Source organism: Typopeltis vanoorti, chromosome 10 (assembly GCF_054136105.1).
Source record: "Typopeltis vanoorti isolate ZY-2024b chromosome 10, IOZ_Tvanoo_1.0, whole genome shotgun sequence".
Lineage (NCBI taxonomy): Eukaryota > Metazoa > Arthropoda > Arachnida > Uropygi > Thelyphonidae > Typopeltis > Typopeltis vanoorti.
In genome coordinates this window covers 74,120,038-74,142,916 of record NC_143558.1, presented here as the reverse complement: position 1 = coordinate 74,142,916, position 22,879 = coordinate 74,120,038, and the positions used below count along the sequence as shown (strand labels likewise).

The 22,879-nt window shown below is 36.5% G+C and overlaps 1 protein-coding gene across 3 annotated transcripts in view; it reads left to right on the top strand.

The window, feature by feature from the left end:
• The window catches only part of LOC150102510 (cilia- and flagella-associated protein 61-like), a 396,485-nt gene that overhangs the window by 120,316 nt on the left and 253,290 nt on the right, over positions 1–22,879 (top strand). For all 3 annotated transcript variants that reach the window (XM_090399647.1, XM_090399646.1, XM_090399648.1), the window contains exon 5: positions 16,454–16,577. In XM_090399647.1, coding sequence (XP_090255773.1) covers positions 16,454–16,577 — 124 coding nt within the window. The remainder of the gene's footprint in view (positions 1–16,453; positions 16,578–22,879) is intronic.

Here is a 22,879-nt window from a genome sequence, read left to right as displayed (position 1 = left end):
GACTCCAACTGCTCTCTCCGCAATGCATACATTTCGCAAACGGTACACTGAGTCAAGTCTTTTAAGTTAAGATTTTCAGACAAATAGTGTGACTTGGACGCCATCTTTGTATTCCTCTTTATGGGAGCCATGTGCACAGATAATCGTATCTACCGATTTACTATTAAAATACTTGAAAAACGCACAAAAATCACCTAGACACGTTAAAATACTAAAAGTAAACAATACTATTGCAAATTCATCAATTTTTACTCAAAATATCACTTATCTGGTCAGGAGCTATCCTCAGACACCACATACCATATAGCCCTCTAATGGGATATAATGAGTCGTGTGTGTGTGACAAAAGGACCTCCTAGATGAGTCTTTGACTCCATAGGGTCTTTGAATAATCTTCTTCTTCTTCTCTTCCGTCTAAGACGGGTTGAGTCTTCTCTTGACTCTTGAGCAGGATCTTCCAGTCTTCTCTATTCCTTGCTGTTCGAAAAAAGTTCCTTGTATGTTCTGCATTCCCGAGATGTTCTTTATTAATTTCAGCCAGGTAATTCTTGGTCTTCCGGGTCTTCTTTTTTCAGTTGGAAAAGTATTGATTAGGATGTTAGGAAGTCTGTCTGCGTCCATGTGTACAGTGTGTCCAAACTATCTCAGTTGTTGTTTTCTAATTTTTTCTATTATTGTCTTTTTATACAATAGTTCTTGTCTGACTGTGATGTTTGTTTTCTTTTCTATCCAACTTGTTCTATTTATTTTTCTTAAGCATTTCATTTCCAATGTCAGCAGTTTTTTCTCCTCTCTTTTTTTAACTATCCACGCTTCTGCTCCATAGATGACTGTTGGTATAATTATTGCTTCATATAATTTGATTTTGGCTTGCTTAGATATCTTGTTTGTTTTCCAGATTTTCTGTAATTTTCCCATGGTGGTCCATCCTATCGCTATTCTGTGTTTGTTTTGATTCATCTATTGTTTCTGTTAGTTTTGATCTAAGGTAGTTCTGTTCCTCCCTATTTTTATCTCTTTTGTCTTTTGTATATTTATTGTCATGTCATATGTTTCACAGGTTTCGTTTAGCTTGTTGATCAACTTGTGTAGTTCATTTGGGGTTCTTGCAAGAAGGATGAGATCATCTGCATATTTGATATTATTTATGTTTAAACCATTGACATTGATTCCAGTCTCATTGTCTATTGCCTTCTTTACAATTTCTTCTAGATATATGTTGAATAGGCATGGGGATAATGGGCATATTTGCATTACTCCTTTTTTGATCTCTATGGATTCTGTTGTGAGTGTGTCCTTTTTAATTATTGCATTTGTCTTAGAGTAATATTTTATCAGAAACTGTATTATATATTTGTCTGTTTCTTTTTCTAGTAGAATTTTAAGAAGGATTTCTCTGTTGATGTTATCGAAAGCTTGTTTAAAGTCCACAAAACAACAATATAGTTCTTTATGGTCTTCCCAGCTGAGCTCTGCTAGTTGGTGCAATGTGAAAATTTGTTCTATTGTTGAATAGTTTCCTTGGAAACTAGCTTGTTCTATGCCTATCGTTTCTTCATAGGTGTTTTTTAATCTATTTTGTATAATTCTTATGAATATTTTATAGGTGTGAGGGATTGGTCTGTAATTTCTGCATTTGTAAATGGATTGGTCTGTAATTTCTGCAGTCTCTTTTGTCTCCTTTCTTGTATATTGGGATGATCTTTCCAGTTCTCCAGTCATCTGGGATCTCTCCTGTTTGTAGTATTTTATTGAATGGGGTTGTTAAATATTCTATTGATATGCTCCATATGACACCTCAGTTCAGTAGGGATAGTATCAATGCCTGGTGCTTTATTGTTTTTCATCTGTTTTATTGCGTATCTAACTTCTTCTTGTAAAATTTTTGGATGATCATTATTTTCTTCTATTGCAGGCATTGTAGTTTTGTTTCCTTGGTGGAAGATAGTCTTAAAATGGTTTGACCAGATTTTTCTTATATATTCAATATTCCCAGTTTCAGTCATCTTGTTGTTTATCATTGTTACTGCTTTTGCTGAGAATTCCTTTGTAATTTCTCTTACAATTCTCTTTGAATAATAATAATAATAATATTTTGCGACCTCAGAGATTGTAGGCATTAGTGAGCCTGGCTGTCAGATTCAGACATACTAACTAGTATGGAGTAAAGGGTACAGTATTTTTAGGAATAGAAGCGGGGGGGAGGGATGATACTAATGATATCGAATGACTTGAATTCCAGTTAATTTTGAGACCTATGATTGTAACACTATTAACAGTTTTTTTCATGTGGCAGTGAGTTTGAAGCCATCTAGTGTGAGGTGGAGTCTATCAAGACCAAATACATAGTGGGATGCTGTTACAGACCTGGTGAATTGGTTGCAGTGATGAAGAAATGCATCATCAAATAAAGACCAAGAAGTGAAAATATAGACCAAGAAGGAGAGACAGCTGTCTCTCTTTCTCAGTCTACCACAAACCTACACACACACACACACACACACACACACACACACACACACACACACACACAGGCCAGTACATACACAAAACTCTTATCACCACCAACACAAAAACTAGGGATAATAAGCTCCTTCTCAGTCTACCGCAAACCTACACACACACACACAGGCCAGTATATACACAAAACATCTTATCACTACCCAACACAAAAACTAGGGGTCATAAGCACCCTTAAACATAGAGCTCAAACTATCTGTTCAAATAAACAAGCTCTTAACCAGGAATATGAGATCATCAACCATACCTTTATATAAAATGGATACAGTAAAAAAACCATCCACAAGATCCTCCACAGAGACACCACTAAAAACAAAAAAGATTTCAAGAATGCTATTATCATACCATATGTTAGAGGCATTTCTGAAAAAATAGACAGAACACTACACAAATACAACATCAAAACCACCTTTAAACCCCCGACAAAATTAAGACACCTACTCAGTTCTTCCAAGGATCCGATGCCACACCTAGCCCACCCAGGGGTTTACAAAATACGATGCACATGTAACATACCATACCATACATAGGGGGAACAGGGCAGACCATTCCAATCAGGAAGGATGAACACAAACGACACATTAAATACTTCCATTTTGGAAAAACTGGCCTTTCTGACCACGCATTCCAAACACACCACAGAATTGGTATGTTTTGGTGTAAACTGATTGGAAAAATGCCAAGTCCCTACACCGAGCCAAAACCTGGTTCGAGAGGAAATTCAAAGAAGCATGTGAAATGCTCAAACATAACCCAAATCTGAACAAAAATGATGGCTTAACCATTCCAAGAATGTGGAGGACCCATCTGCAACATTTATAGCAACCAGAACAAGCCAAAGAAAAATCCAAATACAAGAAGACTTGGTGAAGTTTTTTTTCCCCCTTAACATTCCATAGCAACTTAAACTGTACAAGGCCTGAAGAAAAGTATACAATCTAAACTGTACAAATCCAGAAGAATCTTAGTACATGAAGACTTTAGCAGAGTTTATTGTAGTTTTTTATTTATTTTATTTATTAATTATACTTTTTTTTTATTTATTTCTAATTAAAAATTTTTTTTATATATATATATATATATTTTTATTTATTTATTATTTTATTTTATTTTTTTCAACTTTTATTTTATTTTATTTTATTTAATTATCGCCAGAGGTCAGGCTAAGAAAAAGATTAATTAACAGCATAGATTTAATTTACCAGTACAGAGTGCAAGTACATGTAGCTTGGTTCCCTATACACATGTGTCCTGATGATGATGACCTCAATACAGTGGTCGAAATGTCAAATTGTTATTTTATTAATAATAAGTAAAATAATCATTTCAACACATGTATTTTGTGTCTTCAGAAATATGAATGCAGATCACCGTGTAACCTTAAAAGAAAGGGAAGGTCATGTTTTCACAATTTCTCACATTCTATAATAATGTTGCCATTGAGCTAGATAAAGGGAATCTATATCCCATGATACTTTTGGGTTTTGCTAAGGCTTTTGACAGAATACAGCATGGAACACTGTTGCATAAATTGGAGAATATGGATTTGGATTATATATTAAATATTAGTGCGGATGTCTCATTGACAGATATCAAAGAGTGGTATACAGGGGATGTGAGCATGCAAGATTTATGGTAACCAGTGGTGTACCACAAGGATTAGTCCTTGGTCTACTGTTTTTCAATCTGTACATTATTATTATTATTAAGAGAGACCTCCAGGGAGTCAGAGACTCATTGAGGGAGGCCACATACTACACACACCAGCTATCATACTTATTCTTGAATTCATTCACAGTGCTTGCACTCACAACATCCAATGGCAATCCATTCCAATCATGCACCACCCTCTGAGAGAAAGATCTAGCCCTCACACCTTTCTTGGCGACCTTCATTCTCAGCTTCCAAGAATGCCCTCTCATACTTTCCCCACCCTTCATAAATTGAAAAATTCCATGAATTGAAATCCCGTATGACTCTTTCAGAAGTTTGTAAGTCTGAATCATATCACCTCTATTTCTCCTGTTTGCTAGTGTCTGCAGTCTACAAATTCTCAATCTTTCTTCATAATCAGTATTCCACAATCCTGATATCATTTTTAACACTCTTCATTGTACTCTCTCCAATATATCAGAATCACAATGGAAACCAGGAAACCAGAGCTGCACACAATAGTCCAAGTGAGGTCTTATCAAGGCCTTGTAAAGAGGCAAAATAACATTCATTTCAACATTGCAATTATTTTGAGTTGTATTTGCAATCTTTGCCGCATGGTCCCTAAACTTCAACTACCTATCTATTAACACTCCAAGATCCCTAGCCTCATCAGTTTCTTCTAGCCTAATCCCATCAATATAATACGACATTGGATATCTAATCATGCCGAAGTGATTGACTTTACATTTACTCACACTGAAGTGACACACACATTTTCCCATGCCCACAGTTTCAGCCTATTCAAATCATTCTGCAAGTACTGCATATCAGTAGCATTCTTGATTACCCTACCTATCTTTACATAATCAGCAAATAGCTGTTTGTCGCTTGTCAAATCCTTCCCAATATCATTAATGTACAGGTTGAATAACAGTTGACCAAGCACTGATTCTTGTGGTACACCACTTGTCACTTTAAACCTTGCAGACTCAGATCTCCCCATATGCCACTTTTTGATATCTGTTAGTCAGCCATCCTTTTATCCATGCTAATATTGTATAACCCAAACCCATTTTCTCCAATTTACACAAAAGTTTATCCTGCTGTATTCTGTCAAAAGCCTTAGCAAAATCCAAAAGTATCATGGTGTATCCATTCCCCTTGTCTAGTTTATTGGTATAGAATGTACTAAGTTGCTAAAACATTACCTTCCCTTAGTAAACCCATGTTGTTCATTGTAAAGTAGAGACTCACTGTCAACTCATTTCTGAATGTGAGCCCTAACGAATTTTTCCGAAATCTTCACCACCACTCCTGAGATACTAATCAGTCGATAGTTGGATACATCGGTCTTTGCACCACCCTTGTGCAATGGAATTACCATACATTCCTTCCATTCCTGTGGAATCTTTGCTGTTCTGAGACTCATATTAAACAGCCTAGTCAAAGGAATGGCCAGTTCAGCTGAACACTCTTTTAGCACACGTGCTGATATTCCATCAGTCCCTATTGTTGAGTTCTTATTCAGTTTGTGCAACAACTCTAAAACCTCGGCCTCACACACCAGCATTTCTTCATCTAGTGAAAAGGTAAGTAACAGTGAACTCTATGTTGATAGCTTTTAACAAAATGGGCACTCATTAACTGAACAACCTCTTCTGTATCTGTAACCCTCACGCCATCTGGATTTATAAGAGTTATTCTTTCATATTCATTCTTTCTTTTACTTGCAGCATATCGATAGAATTCTTGTGTATTGTCTTTAGTACACAGAGTCGATTTCTTTTCATAATCTGACTTTGCTTTACGTACAACAGTTGTGACTCTAGCCTGCTGCTTATAACGTTCATAACAGACATCATCCTTATGCAAACGGTATTCCTTCCACATCGTCCTTTTCTTACGAATCTCTTGCTTGATAAGATTACACATCCATTTGACTCCTACTCTATTTATTCTTAGAACTCTTGTGACACATTCTGATATTGCATCACTTAAGTATTGTTTAAATGCTTCCCATGCACTATTGATATTCTTTCCATTCAGTAACCGTCCCATTCCACTGAGCTCATTATACCCCTCAGTTGGTCATAATTTCATTATTTTATTAATGAAATATTTAACAGGCAACATACAGCTATTTGCTGATGATGCAAAGATAGGTAGTATAATCCAAAATGTGGCTGATATGCAGTACTTTGCAGATTGATTTGAATAGTCTGGGATTGCAGCCATGGGAAAATGGATGTAGTAAATGTAAAGTCATGCACCTTGGATTATTAGATATTCATTGTCGTATTATATTGGTGGGATTATGCTAGAAGAAACTGATCAGGCTAGGAATCTTAGAGTGTTAGTAGATAGAAAGTTGATGTTCAGGGACCATGTAGCAAAGATTGCAAATACAACTCAAAAGATAATTGCAATACTGCAATGTACTTTGACATGTAAAGAGAAGGATGTCATTTTGCCTCTGTACAAGGCCTTGATTAAACCTCACTTGCACTATTGTGTGTAGATTTGGTCTCCTGGTTTCCATTGATACAGCAAATAGAGTGCAAAGAAGAGTGTTAACAATTATATGAGGATTGTGGAATACTGATTATGAAGACAGATTGAGAATTTGTAATTTGCAGACCTAGCAAACAAGAGAAAGAGGGGATGATATGATTGAGACCTACAAAATTCTGCAAGGATCATCCTGGATTTCAGTTGATGGAATTTTTTATTTTATGGAGGATGGGGAAAGGACAAGATGGCATCCTTGGAAGCTGAGAATAAATGCCACTAAGAAGGGAGTTAGATCTAGAATTTTCTCTCATAGTTTGGTGTGTGTGATTGGAATGGATTGTCGTTGGATGCTATATGTACAAGCAGTGTGAATGAATTCAAGAATAAGTATAATAGCTGGTGCATGTAGTATGTGGTCTTCCTCGATGAGTTCCTGACTCCTTGGAAGCGTCTCTTAATAATAATAATAATAATATCATCCTCCCATAATCATCTTTCCTTTCATTGTCATCGGTTGTTGGATCTAATGTGGTTTTCACTATTTTCTGTCCACTGCCAGGTGGTATTTATACAGTCTAAAGGAGTTGCATTGTAATGAAATGGAAAGTTTTTCCACTTTATTATAATGTATGTTATACTTGAAAACAAATTATATTTTTGTTTTAATCCTAAAGCGAAGCGTAGTGTGAAGTAGCCTCACAACTAGTCTACTTGTATATAGAGGTTGTTGACTTCACATCAATTTCCTTAGTATTCCATTCCGAAAACATTATGAGAAGACTCGCTACCCAGTCATTCACTATCCATTCTGCTAGACACCAAATTTTGATCTTCTTGTTGTCAGTGAAAAAAAAATTTGTGCAAGGGAATGATGTGCAAGTGTATGGGTAATAACCCTTCCCTTAATGTTTTCTGCACTATGGGATACTAAGGCAATTGATGGGAAATCAACAGCCTCTATATTCAAATAGACAAGTGATAAAGTTACTTAACACTTATACTTAGGTATAGGATTAAAACAAGCATATAATTTCTTGTCAAGTATACTCTGCGGGAGTTGCACTATAACTATTCTATTCCAAGCCATCCATCCTACCAAACTCCAAGGTAATAATTATGAGAAAATTGTACAGAAGGAATGGTGTGTAGCTATAGATATATGGGGATTGTTTGATGGATGAAAGGACTTTACTTGTATTTGTTTGACAGAGTACATTTGAATCCTTTTGGAGGAAGTGTTGTTCTTTGAGAGGTTGGAAGTGCAAAACTGCGAAATTAAAGGTATCAAGCTGGGTGAGGGATGCAGTCAAGCTTGTCTAGCCACTCCATGGACAAATGAGTATGAGTGCAGAATCACGGAATTCTAAGCATAGTTTCTCAAGTTTTAAAAGCACAACAGATAAACTGGGCTCCCTCCTGAAACACAGAATCAGAACAGTATACAAACTGCTAAACAAAGTATCTACTTCCCAAGATAAAGCAGGGATCACTAGGACCTTCTTTCCTTCCCAGGTGTCTGCAGCATCCCCTGCCAGTGTGAAACTCAGTATTTTGGACAGACTACCTTGGTCAGGAAAAAAGAATATAAAAAATATATCCAGAACAGACAACCAAAAAGCAGACTCTCGCTATGCCTTGAAAGATCACTTCATCAGATGAAAGAAACCAGACTACTTCACAAATCTCAGTTTAAGTCAGAGAGACTGTTTCTGGAAATTGTACAAGTTCTATAGAATCCAGAATAGATATTGTGCATTGTCTTGCCTACCCATCATCATTAATAACAGGAATCACTACAAAGAGTGCTACTTTCACCCTCCATGCATGTGACTGTGTTTGTTATCCATTTTGTCATTTTGTTTTGTGTGTTCACTGTTTGTAATGTTAAAGGTGAGGCAAGAGAAGTAGTTGTGTGTAAAGAGAACTCTGGTTTCAGATAAGTTTTATGAAATAATTAATTGTGTATAAGTGTGTGTTCATGAGTAAGAGTTGATATAAAGGTTGTACGCTTGTAGTGTTATTAATGTGTGGATATTTTGTTTAAATTTATTTACAAATTTGTTGATATTAGAGCTTAGCATAGTAACTGGCAAAAGAAAGATGGTGGCTGCTTTGTTTAATTTAACTTTTACTTTAGTCGTTTCGTGAAATGTGAGGTGTGCTACATGTACTCATTTGATTACATTGATAAATTGTGGATATTTAAGGCAGATTGAAGGAGGGTGCGTGTGCGAAGTGTGAGCTGAATGAGGATTTGATGAGTGCAAATATGTTGATGACAGAAAGCATTAGTAGCAAGAATGCTGCAAGGAGAATGAGTGCTCTTCTTATAGAGAAGGATGGTGTGTGAAAGAACAGCGAAAAAATGTTAAAAAATTACTGAAAAAGAAAACGAGTGATCTAAAAAACTTAATGGATGGTAAGAAGGACGAAAGTGATGTGAATGTGGTGGAAGGCAACGAAATTGAGAGAATGAATAAAAGCGGAAATAGTGTGGCACAGGGCTTGAAAATTTTGAAGTATGAATGTTTCATGCAAGGATCAAAAGTACGACTTGAAAGGATGAATGAGAGTAAAAGTGTGACACAGGATTCGAGAGTTCGAAAATTCACAAGCATGATTGACAGAGACAATGTGATGCAAGATTCAAATGTTGAGTTGGTTAGGATGAGGCAAGAGATGAAATGGATGTGGAATGAAGTTAAGAAATTTCGTGAAATGTATGGGAGAGCAAAAATAATGGAAACAAATCATTTTGGTATAAAAGAGGTAACGAAAGACTCGCGAGTGGCGTTGTATGGTGACTCAATTATTAAAGGTGTGCTGGATGAGAGGATGCACTAGGCATGTTTTACTGGAGGTAGAACGAGTGGAGTGATTGAGGCATTGGATATGAGAAGGAAGCAAGCAAAAGAGTTGGTAGTTTTAATAGGCACAAATGATTTGACTGAGAACAAAGAGCTCGTCAGATTGGATATCAGAAGGTTGCTTAGACAGATAAAAGAGAATAGTGTGATAGGAAAGGTAGTAAGCGTGTTGCCTAGATATGACAGTGGTGAGGTGAGGGGGAGAGCAAGGATTATGAATGATACGTTAGCTGAAAATGTGTGAGGAGAAAGGAGTGCAGTTTGTTAATTTGTGGAATGAGTTTGAAGGACGAAGTGAACTATATAAGAGTGATGGACTGTGGGTTTTTTTGGTGTGATCACTTGGAGAGGCTGCTGCTGTAAGGTAGAGAAGTGAGTACAGAGAATGAATCAGATCAAGTGGGAAGCGATGTGCAAGAGCAGAAGAGATTGAAGAGGTGGTTATGAATGAGGAAGTGAGTGGCATGAGTATAGAAAATGAGAGAATGGGTGTGCAAGATGGACAGGGAAACGGGGAGGCTCAGGGTGGACAGAGAAACACAGCATGAGAAAGGTGGATGCTCCAAGAGGATGTGAATGCATGCGTAGACAGAAAAGGAATAGGATGACCTGAAATTAAGAGGAAACAGTTGGATTTGAAGAGGGTTGTAAAATGAATAAACGGAAAGGGAAATGGCTTCAATTGAGCAAGGAGAAATCACATCGAATAAGTGGTATCAGTGGAACTAGCTGTAGATCCAGGAATGAGCTGCTGTACTTGTATACAAATGCTAGAAACAAGGCAGGTGAAATTATTGCATTAATTGAGTCTGTTCACCCAAAAATTGTTGGAATAAGTGAGACATGGTTGGATGAGGATGACATCCTGACAGGAATAGAGATGGAAGGGTATGATGTTTCGTGAGGATAGAAAGGGTAAAAATAGAAGGGGGGGGGAGTGATATTGATGATAGAGAAAAAGTTATGTCCATACAAAGTAGAGATGCAAGAGGGGAAATAGTGCCAGTGGTTTTGAGGCAGCATGGTGTGAGATTGAGGTGAATAGAATGAAATACTTGGTTGGATGTTGATATAGACCTGGTAATGTGGACTGTAGGGACTATGAAATATATAATCAAATTACCCAAGCAAATAAGAAAAGGGTGATCATTATGTGCGATTTTAATTATGGCAATATAGACTGTGATGATAAGATAGTAACTGGAAGTAAAGAAAACGAGTTTCTTGAGTTTAACTACCTCAGACAGTATGTAGCATAGGGCACACAAGGATTGAGAGTCTTGGATTTGATCATCTCATCAGAGGATATAATTATAAATGGATTGTGAAATAAATGAGTGACCATGAAGGGGTTACCTGGGTGGTTGTCAGCAGTGTGAGGACCTCTGTGAGAAAAGGGTATATGTGAAACTATAAGGCGGGGGGGATTATGAAAAGCTCAGGAGACAGCTTGCAGGTGTAGCATGGAATGAGGAGTTAGCTGGAAAAGAGATCAGTGCAGCTTGGGGGATTTTCAAGAACTATCTTGTAGAAGCAGTGTCTAAATGTATTCCAAGGCTCAAGAAGGTTAAATAAGGTAAGTGTGAAATGGATGAATAAAGAGATTAAGCATGCAGTACAGAGAAAAAGGGCATTATTGAGGCAGCATAAGAGAAGTGGATTACCATGAGGATTACCATGACCAGGCAAGGCAGGTGACTTGGTCGGTAAGGGTAGCAAAAGTGAGGTATGAGCAGCAGTTAGCTAATGAAGACAAAAAGAATCCTATGGCCAGCAATAAATATGTAACCAGCAAAAAAAAGAATGATTATGGAAGGATGACATTGATGGGAGAAAATAGTATAAAGACAGCTGTTGCAGAAGATATAGTGGAGATACTTAATGAACAGTTCATAAAGATCTTTCAATCTTGTGAATGCGACTTCATGGAGAGATTGAGAGCAGTTGATGGGGATGAGAGACTGACTGCAAGTGAGCAAGAGGTGTATGGGGAGTTGAGCAAGCATGATGTTAATAAGGCTGTAGGACTTGATAATATATCACCACATATTCTGAAGGAATATGCCAGGAAGTTGACATCTGCCTTGACATAGTTTTTTAATATGAGTCTTGCAGTGGGTCAAGTTCCTAAGGAGTGGAAGGAGGGCAAGATTTTGCTGCTTCATAAGGGAGGTGATAGAACTTAATCATCAAATTATAGGCCTATCTGTGTGTGGCAGGTGTTGTGGTTAAGTTGTTGGAGAAACTTGTGAGAACTAGAATCCAGAAGGGTTGACAACAATGGTATTAACTTTGATGGACAGCATGGATTTATCTACTTACTTACTTATTACAATAAGGTGACGACTTCCTTGGACAGAGGAGAGGAATACACAGTAATATACTTAGATTTTGCAAAGGCTTTTTGATAGATTACCGCATGATAAGTTGACAAACTAGAGCGGATGGGGGTTAGATATTAGATTAGTGCAATGGATCAGAGACTGGCTATCTGATAGGTATCAGCAAGTTGTGTATGGGGAGCAATATCCTGGAAAAGGAAGGTCACTAGTGGTGTGCCTCAGGGGTCTGTTTTAGGTCTATTACTATTTAACCTGTATATTACTGATATTGGCAAAGATTTGGATGGAGATATTCATTTGTTTGCAGATGATGCAAAGTTGGGAAGAACTATGAAGAGTAGAGAAGATGTTGTGGCCTTACAAGAACACTTGAGTAAATTGAGTGATTGGACACAGGAATGGGGATGCAAGTTCAATGTTGCAAAATGTAAGGTTTTAAAATTTGGGAAACAAAGATGGGATGCAGAATTTATGCTTGGTGGGGATATATTTCAGAGGTAGAGGAAATAAGAGATCTTGGGGGTGATAGTGGATAAGGATCTGAAATTTAGGGGAATGTTGCCAAAATTGTGAAGACAACACAAAGACTTTTGGGAATGATGTGGAGAACACTGACTTGTAGAAGTAGGGAGATTCTTGTTCCATTGCATAATGCTTTGATTAGACCACACGTGGACTACTGTGCCCAGATTTGGTCATCTGGTTTTCAAAAGGATGAAGAGATGTTGGAAAGGGTCCAGAGGTGATTGACTAAGGTCATTTCTGACCTCTGTAATGTCGGACATAACTAAAGATTGAGAAGATGCAATTTACAGAGTCTAGTGGATAGGAGGAAGAAGGGAGATATGATAGAGACCTACAAGTTATTAAAGATTAAGAATCAATGTTGGAGAGGTTCTACAGAAAACATTGGGGATCATGGGAGAACCAGAGGTCATCCCTGGAAACTGTATAAAGAGGTTGTGAGCAGGGGAGTGAGAAGCAGGTTTTTTGAATGCAGAGTTTTAAGTGATTGGAATGCCTTGCCTGAGAGTGTGGTATCTGCAGAGAATTTGAGTGTGTTTAAAGCGTGGTATGATGAGATGTGTGTGTATATGATAAAAGACCTCCTAGATGAGTCTTTGACTCCATGGGATCTTGGGTGATGACAATAATAATAATAATAATAATAATAAAGTGCCTCAGATAATGCTAGTTTGAGTTAATGACATTTTGGTTTGTAAATAATTAATTTTTATGATTAAATTATTTATTTGCATTCCAGTGTCTATATAGTTTTCTGTTCTAGAAACTTTGCCATGAATCAGCTACAGAAATTTGAACATAGAAATAGCAGAGAGCAGTATATGGTGGAGTGGAATCTAGGTGAATCAGGGTGACTTGTTAAGTGCTCCAAGGCTCTGTACAGTGGCCACTACTATTTAATTTGTATATTAATAATATAGGAAATGATTTGGGGAGGGGTGTATTCAGTTGTTTACTGATAATTCCAATTGGGGAATAAGGAAATAGTTAATAATAGCATATAGACATCCTGCAGGATGATTTAAATATGGCAATATAGGAGAGCAATATTGGTTGTCAGTTTAATATGGCAAAATTGTAAGGTGGGACGAAAATATTACATATTGTGTATTGTTATATTGATGGTACTGTATTGCAGAAAATTGATGAGGCTGAGGTGATGATCGTGGATAGAAAATTTAAGTTCTGAGGGCATGTTGTAAGGGGTGACCAAGTTTCTTTAGCCCATATGCCACATAGGATGTTTTTCAGATGTTGCAAGCTGCAAGATATTTTCTTAAAAAAGTTATTTAAAATAATTAAATATAAATATAAAATCTACATTTATAAGACTATTACACTTTTTTATATAATGTTCGTTAAGTAGCTTTATTTTATTATCCTACATGTTTCGCCAATATTTTTCTATCGGCATCTTCAGGGAATACAAACTGGTAAGCTATATATGAAGGTAACAGACTAGGTTATAACTGATGATTCTAATTCATACAAAAAATTAGTATTGAACGAGGCAATGCGCATGTCTCGGGAACGTGATTTATTCGTTATGGTTCATGATGTAATTGTTATGAAAGTTCATTTCGTTGATGTTTAATGATCTGATTAAAGCTTTCCAAATTTCTGGTAAGGTTAGACCTTGATTCTTGTTTAGGTTTTCAGTTTTACGGATGACTGTAGCTGCTTCCTTGAAGGTTCTTGAATGGTAGTTATCTTCTATATAGGGCATAATGCTCTTATCCCACTCAGTGTGATGGTTAGTAGAGGCAAAGTGGCAAGAAAGGCCTGAAATGTCTTGTCTGTTGTTTCTGACATATCCTATGTGTTCTTTCTTTCTCATTTCAAAGCTTCTAGAGGTCTGACCTACATAACTAATACCACATGAGCAAGGTATATTATATACTCCAGAGTACTTGTAGACCGGATGAGGATCTTTCGCAGCATTTCCAAAAAATTAGCTAACCTTCTAAAACCACATAATATCAGAGTACCATTCAAGCCAATCAACACTATTCGGAAATTTTTAAGATCACCGAAAGATCCTCATCCATTCTACAAGTACTCTGGAGTATATAATATACCTTGCTCATGTGTTATTAGTTATGTAGGTCAGACCTCTAGAAGCTTTGAAATGAGAAAGAAAGAACACATAGGATATGTCAGAAACAACAGACAAGACATTTCAGGCCTTTCTTGCCACTTTACCTCTACTAACCATCACATTGAGTGGGATAAGAGCCTTATGCCCTATATAGAAGATAACTACCATTCAAGAACCTTCAAGGAAGCAGCTACAGTCGCCCGTAAAACTGAAAACCTAAACAAGAATGAAGGTCTAACCTTACCAGAAATTTGGAAAGCTTTAATCAGATCATTAAACATCAAAGAAACGAACTTTCATAGCAATTACATCATGAACCATAACGAATAAATCACATTCCCGAGACACGCGCATTGCCTCGTTCAAGACTAATTTTTTGTATGAATTAGAACCATCAGTTATAACCTAGTCTGTTACCTTCATATATAGCTTACTAGTTTGTATTTCCTGAAGATGCTGATAGAAAAATATTGGCGAAACATGTAGGATAATAAAATAAAGCTACTTGACGAACATTATATAAAAAAGTGTAATAGTCTTATAAATAATAGTCAAGAAAAAATTCAACACAATCTACATTTATATTTAAATATCAAATATAAATATAAAGATAATAATTTATAGAATAGAATAGTATAATATGCAGAATAATATAACATTAAATCTAAATATAAACATGTACAGTAAATACATGTAATATATATTACAAATGTTTATCTTTTATGATAAACACAGTAAAAACCAAAATTGCCTGAAGAGTCACAGCAAACAACTTATGTACTGCATGTGGCTCACTAACTCGGATTTTGCCACATCTGCCATATTGCAAATGTTAGCATAATAGTTCCAAGGATTACTTGAATGTTGAAGAACATATGAACAAGATGAAATAGGGAGGTTGTTACCCATTTTTATAAGGCTGTAATACAGCTCCATCTTGACTACTGAGTGGCATAGATTTGTCACCTATGTTTCTTGTGGATGAGGAGGAGGTAGAGAGAACCAGGAGACAAATGACCAAGTTAGTGAAGGTTGATTTGACTATGTGTGGGTTGCAAAGTTTAGTTGACAGGTGAAAGGAGGGAATGTGATAGAAATTTATAATTTAGTAATGAGGTTCTCTAAGATTGAGACAAAAGAAAATTTTCATACAAACAAGTAGAGAGAGAGAGAGAGAGAGAAAAAACTTAGGGGTCGTGCATGGAAGTTGTGTAAGAATGTTAGTTAGGGTGTGCAGATATTTTTCTTGGAGAGAATGGTGAATGACTGGAATGGATTTCCAGAGGTAGCTATGAGTGCCCTCACAATGAATGAGTTTAAGGAGAGCTGTGATAGTTATCGTCTGAATAATGTTAGTGCACATCTCCTGCGTTGAGTCTGACTCCATGGAGATATCCATATAATAATATGTCTAAATAACTATAATAAGTTTAGTTTAATCCTTTATCCAAGTGTGAGCAAACAAAGTTTGCACCTGAAAGTATCTTCAGGACTGGAGTAAGGTAGTACAACACCGGGCAACTCATTGCAAAGGTGGAGAAAGCTCTCATCACTCCTATCTCAGTATCTCCCATAATGCAAAGCAATGAGTTGCCCAGTGTTGTACTACCTTACCCCAGTCCTGAAGATACTTTTAGGCTCAGACTTTGTTTGCTCACACTTGGATAATGGATTCAACTAAACTTATTATAGTCTAACCAAGTGAAAAATAAAGTCTAAATAACTAGTTTCTGGTTGGAAAATTAAGTCTCCATTATTAGATAAGAAGTATTAAAAGTCAGGAATGATTTTCATTTAAATTTAAATGCATTAAAAATCTTTTTTGAAAATGGTAAAAATTATTTTCATATTTTTATATAAGGATCAGTATTCTCAAATAAGTTTTCTTTATTCATTGAGAGGAATTTCTTTTTAATTTAGTTAACATTTTACAGATTGGAGGATAATGATTCAATTCTTGATATGCATACTGGTGCATTATATGAAAATTATGGAGAATATCATATAGCTGACCTAATACAATCAAGAGATAAAGATGCTTATAATTTAGTAGCACAGGTGAGATATAAAAGGGCTTTTGATCTCAACTTTTTTTTTTTATTTATGATTTCTTACTACATTTATTTAGGCATGTTTTACTAGTGTAGCTGATATAGTGATACAGTCAACTCTCACTTACTTAATTATAATTATTTGTTGGAACCAAATACATGGATTGCTTTAGTGGAAAATACTTTAATGAATATCATTTGTAATGTACTAGTTTTGCTATGGTAGCAGAGTGGTTATTGACAAATCTTCAGTACCCAACATGTTGGGTTGGTTTAATTATTATTTTTTTTTTTTTGAGAATTAATAATACTTCAAAAGAAATCATAAAATAAAATAAGAATAAATAATATTAAAATGTATTATGTAGCTCTTAAATTTGTTTAACCTCCCAACCAGCCAAAGTGAACTAAATACTCAGACCACCTTAGGATTTTTCATGGATCAAAACACAGTCGGCATTCTGCCTTTTCTTATGTAATTACCCTCCTTCATCGTTAATTCCTTAATGGCAACTTTAGAGACATTGGCAGATTAACTGTAATGGAGCAGCTTTTGTGTCACTTGTGTCCTTCATCGTTAATTCCTTAATGGCAACTTTAGAGACATTGGCAGATTAACTGTAATGGAGCAACTTTTCTGTCGTATGATGTTTTCCTTGGAATTTCCTTCATCATCATTCAACATTTTAACTTTCTGTTTAATTTTTTTATTGTGTCTGTTCCCAAAGATAAAAAACCAATGTCACAATTGTGAAAATAAATAATATATTCTGAAATGTGACAAGAGTTTAGTCAGCCTCAGAAATCAATTTATTTAGTAATGGTAAATTTGGTGTCTTTTGTTTTTCAGATCATTGCAGTGGAAAAAGACAATTTATGTTCTTTCATTGTACTGACAATTTTGTTAAAATAATTATTTTTGCAATTTTATCAAATGCTTGTATTGAAAATCATCATGTTAAATATTTATAAATATCAACTCTTTTTTAAAACTGAAGCATGATGATCCCTTTCTTTGTAAAATACCATTATATTGACCATCATGCTTCAGTTTTAGAAATGAGTGATGATAATGCTGATTTGAAATTCAGCAAAATATAAGCAAGTTAATAAAACATCTTTTATAAAATAGTTTGTTTGGTGTTGTTATACTGCTTCTTTCTTCTTGCTGTCTCATTCTTTTGCTTTGCTCTTTCTTTCACTTTCTATCTCGCTCTTTAATTCCATTGATTTCTTCTCGCCACCATTTTCTTTGTTCCATGCAGAATTTCTTTTTCCTCCCACTATTGCTATTGTTTTCCTGACATCACCTAACCTTGTCTCAAGCTTCCTAATCTATTCATTTACATTCCTCAACTCAGTCCTCACATGTTACATTTCCACTCTCACAACCTCTCTTTCTCTTATCCTTTTTCAAGTATCCTTCTCTCATCTGATATTCATCTGCACAATCAAAGCTATTCATTACATCTACTGCATTTTATATAGCACACTGTCCATCATTAAATCCCTAGACAGTTTTTATATGTTCTTATCCCTCTCAACAGTGATGCCACTCATATATCTCTGCTTGCACTCACTCATTTCCAACATATCGCTTCCACTATTGCTAAAATCTGACTTACTAACATTGTTTCCTATTGCCTGTATTACACACACACACACACACACACACACACACACACACACACACACACACACACACACACACACACACACACACACACACACACACATCTGTGACATTTTTAATTAATGGAAAGCACTGCATTCTACAAATCTTTTACTATGTTATCCAGAATATAATCTTTAAATGATGGTAGTATACTGCACAACTGTGAGCTAATCATTGGACAAAGGGTACCTGCCATGATATGGAAAAGAAGGTACACCAATAATGAAAACACCATGAAACAGTCATCCTGTGCATTCAGCCTCAATCTTTAAAAGCTACATTTATTATTATTATTATTATTTTCTTGGGCATCTCTGTGGAGTCAAAGGCTCATTTATGGAGACCCACTATAGCCATTGTTTGCACAGTACCTATCATACCTCTCCATGAACTCATTCTGAAAGCATTCACAACTACCTCTGTCAACCCATTCACCAATCTCCAAGCAAAAAATCTAGTCTTAACACTTTTCCTAGCCATATTCTTACACAATTTCCAGGGATGGCATCTTGTTTCATCCCTTCAGGCTATGTATTGAAAAAAAAAGTCTTCATTGTCAATCCTATAAAAATCCCTTTAATAACCTATAATTTCTATCATGTCCCCTCTTTTTTTTCATCTCAGCTAGTTTTCGAAGTTGTTCAGTCTCTTCATACAGGAAGTATTCCATGGTCTTGCCATAATGTTAATCACTTGCCTCTGGATCCTCTCTACCGCTTCTTCATCCCTATGGAATCCAGGCAATCAGATCCATAGACAGTTGTCTGAATGTTGCCTTATTAAAGCCTTATAAAGAGAATAATAATGTTCCTATCCCTGCTCTTCAGCAACCATATAATCTAATGTGTTGTTTGGTAACTTTTGCAAATATCCTCTGAATTTCCACTCCCTGTCCACAGTAACTCCCAAATCCCCGACATTATCAATTTCTTACAATTTGTTTCCATCAATATAGTACACAGCTTGTGATCACTTCATCCCAGAGTGCAAGACCTTATACTTGGAAACATTAACCTGGCAGCCATTTATCTTTGCAAAAACACTGTCTATTTAAGTCATCCTACAGACCTCTACACCGTATTCAGTTTTTTAAGTTTTTCAGTTTTTGAAACAGGTGATCATCAATTCCATGAGCAGTTCAAGATGCATGCAAGAAGGGCCACCTGTATGGTAAAGAAGGTGAAAGCTAATTATGAAAGGAAGATTTTAGCATCATCGACTGGCTGATGAGGCTAAAAGAAATCCAAAAGGGTTATTTGGCTATGTGTTGAGTAAAAGGAAGAATAACCGTGGAGGGATAATTTTAATGAGTGCTGATGGTAGGGAGGTAACAGAAGTATGTGAAATAGTTGAGTTTCTGAGTAATTAATTTGAAGGGGGGGGTGTACTATTCAAGTGCAAGACACCACAATGTAAGATGTGACATTGACTGATGGGAGAATAGAAGTTGATGAGTTTCTGTAGCTCAGTTGGTATAGACGAAGCTGTTTGGTTGAAAAGACCTGGGTTCGATTCCTGTCTATGATGTGAGGAACCTTTATCTGGTCTTTTTTGACTAAAGGTGAGTTAGCTGTTCTTATTTGGAGGTAGAGGGGTTTTTCCCACCTAGAAAATTCGGGTTTTTAGTCCCGAATTTACCAGTTTGCCTGTTCTTTCAGAACAGGCAAACTGGCCCCGTGAAGTACAAATAAACAGCAGAATACCAAGTACTGAGCTCTGCAGTACACCACTAGTCACATGCATCCCCCTCAGGTTCAGCACCACAGTACACTGTTTGATACTTGTCCATCAGGCATGCTCTGTTGTCCAAATCACTAGCTTCATATCCATCCCCATTTCTTCAAACTTATGCAACACTTCCTTGTGGAATCCTGTCAAATGCCTTTTGCAAAGTCAAACAGTATCACTGAGTAGTCACTTGCTTTATCCAACTCAATTATCACTCTATTATTAAAAGTAAGCAGATTATCAAGGCAAGGTCTACCCTCCACAAAACTATGTTGTCCCTATTCTTTCCCAAATTCTTTCTTTTAGGAACTTCTCCAATACCCTAACCACCATTACAGAGATACCAGTTGCCTGTAATTTACTACAAAGTTTTTGAGCTTCCTTTATGCAGTGGAACTATTATGTGCTCTTTCCACTAGCTTGTCACCATACCAGAACTGAGGCCTCATTTAAACATGTTGGTCAAAGGAAGTGCCCCTTCCTTTGCACATTATCATAATACACAGGCTGATATTCCATCTAATTTCATGACTGTGTTTACATTAAGGTTCAGAAAATATTCCAAGCACCTCTAATTCATCAACTTCTATAATAATAATAATAATAATAATATTTGTATACAGTTACCCCTTTCTCCCCCATCCAAAGGGATGGGGGAGAAAGGGGTAGGTGAAAGCGCAGGGACAGGTGGAGCCATCCTGATGAGGAATTAAGTGTGTATATTTTTTATGACTGTAGATCCGTGTATAATGACAGGACCGGTTTGCCTGTTCTGAGGGATGAAAAACCCGAGTTTCTGGGAGGGGGGGGAATTCTCCACCTCTGAATGAGCTAACTCACCTTTAGTCGAAAGAGACCAGAAAAAGGTTCCTTCCTCACGTCATAGACTGGAATCGAATCCAGGTTTTTCCAACCAAAGGGCTTCTTCTATGCCAACTGAGCTACGGAGGCTCATCAACTTTTATTCTCCCATCAGTCAATGTCACATCTGACACTGCAGTGTCTTGCACCTGGATAGTATACCACTTCAAATTGATTACTCGGTAACTCAACTATTTCACATGCTTCTGTTACCTCCTTACCATCAGCACTCATTAAAGTCATCCTCCATAGTTATTCTTCCTTTTACTCACCACATAGTCAAAGAACCCTTTTGGATTTCTTCTAGCCTCATCAGCTATCTTCCTCTCATAATTAGCTTTCACCTACCTTACCATACAGGTGGCCTTTCTTGCATGTATCTTGTACTGCTCATAGAATTGATGATAACCTGTTTCTCTATATTCTTTCCACATGTTTTTATTTTTTATTTCTTCCATTCCACAACTCTTAGTGTTGTTGTTTTTTTTTTGTTGTTGTTGTTTCTACTTAATGATTCTATTCATCCATCTAACTCTAGCCTGATTTATACTTTGTACTCTGTGAGAATTTTCTTTGTAATTCCACATATATATCTCTTAAGAAAATTCTGTATGTCTGGCAGTCTCCCAGCTGAGGAGATATACCAGCACTTTTCAGAACTTGTGTCCCTTACATGTTGTCTCTGGTAATTTTTTTTTTTTTTTTTTTGGAGCTTTATAAATTCTACTTTCTTCTCTCCCTGTAACTGTTCCCTCTTTCAATCTGCATCTCCATAATTGAAGTCCCCAATAATAATTACTTGACTTGCACTGATGGTAATTTGCCAATACATGTCATTTATTATTATTATTATTATTATATTTTTATTATATAATATTATTATTATATTCTATATGATAAATATGTTGTCATTCAACTGACAACATATTTATCATATAGAATCTTAAAATCCTTAACACTCCTTGCATTAATAACAATACATTCTGCTAATGTGTTTTATTTACTGACAATTCTCCATATAAAAAATCTACTCCCCCCCCCTCATCTCCCTTTTACATAACTTCCAGGTTATGTAAAAGGTTCTTCTGGTTCTTCCCCTCTCAACTTCTTCTCTTTTTATAATCCCATCTGGATTAATCTGATAAAATCCTCTCACTAACTTAAATGTCTCTATCATATCACCTCTCTTCCTCCTATCCACCAAACTCTGCAATCCACATTTCTTCAACCTCTCTCTCTCTCTCTCTCTCCATAGCCAGCATTCCAAAGTAAGTCCTGACATTGTCTTAGTCACTCACTTTTGCACCCTCTCCAATGTTGCCGCATCACATTGAAAACCAGGTGACTCTGAGCACAATAATCCAAGTGTGGTCTGACCAGTGCCTTATACACTGGCACAACCACTTCCTTATCCTTACATGTTAGAGTACTTCTTATCATAGCGGCACTGCAATGTGTAGCCTTTGCAAGACTAGCAATATGCCATCTAAACTTCAGTCTACTGTCAACCACCACCACTCCCGAATCTCTAATTTCATCCACTTCCTGCAGTACGGCATCATCGATATATTACACAGCTTTATATTTCTGCACTCCAAAATGCAACACCTTGCACTTATTGATATTAAAACTACAATCCCACTCTTTTGTCAAGTAAAAGTCTATTCAAATCTTCCTGAAGGGAATTAGCATCAGCAGTGCTACTTATAATTCTTCCTAACCTCATCATCAGCAAATAACTGAAAATCCCCAGTCGGTCCATATGATATATCGTTTACAAACAAGTAAACAAAAGGGGCCCAAGAACAGAACCCTCGGGGCACGCCACTGGTTATCCTCCTTTTTGGAGACACTGCTCCATCATACACAACCTGCTGGTATTGTTCAGAGAGCCAATCTCTGATCCATCTCACCACATACTATCTATTCCCATCCTCTGCAGCTTGTACACCAACTTATCATGTGGTAATGGTTGGCTGAGTGGTTAGCGTATCCACTCCCCAGCGAAGAGGCTGTGGGTTCAAATTCTGCATAGGCATGGATGT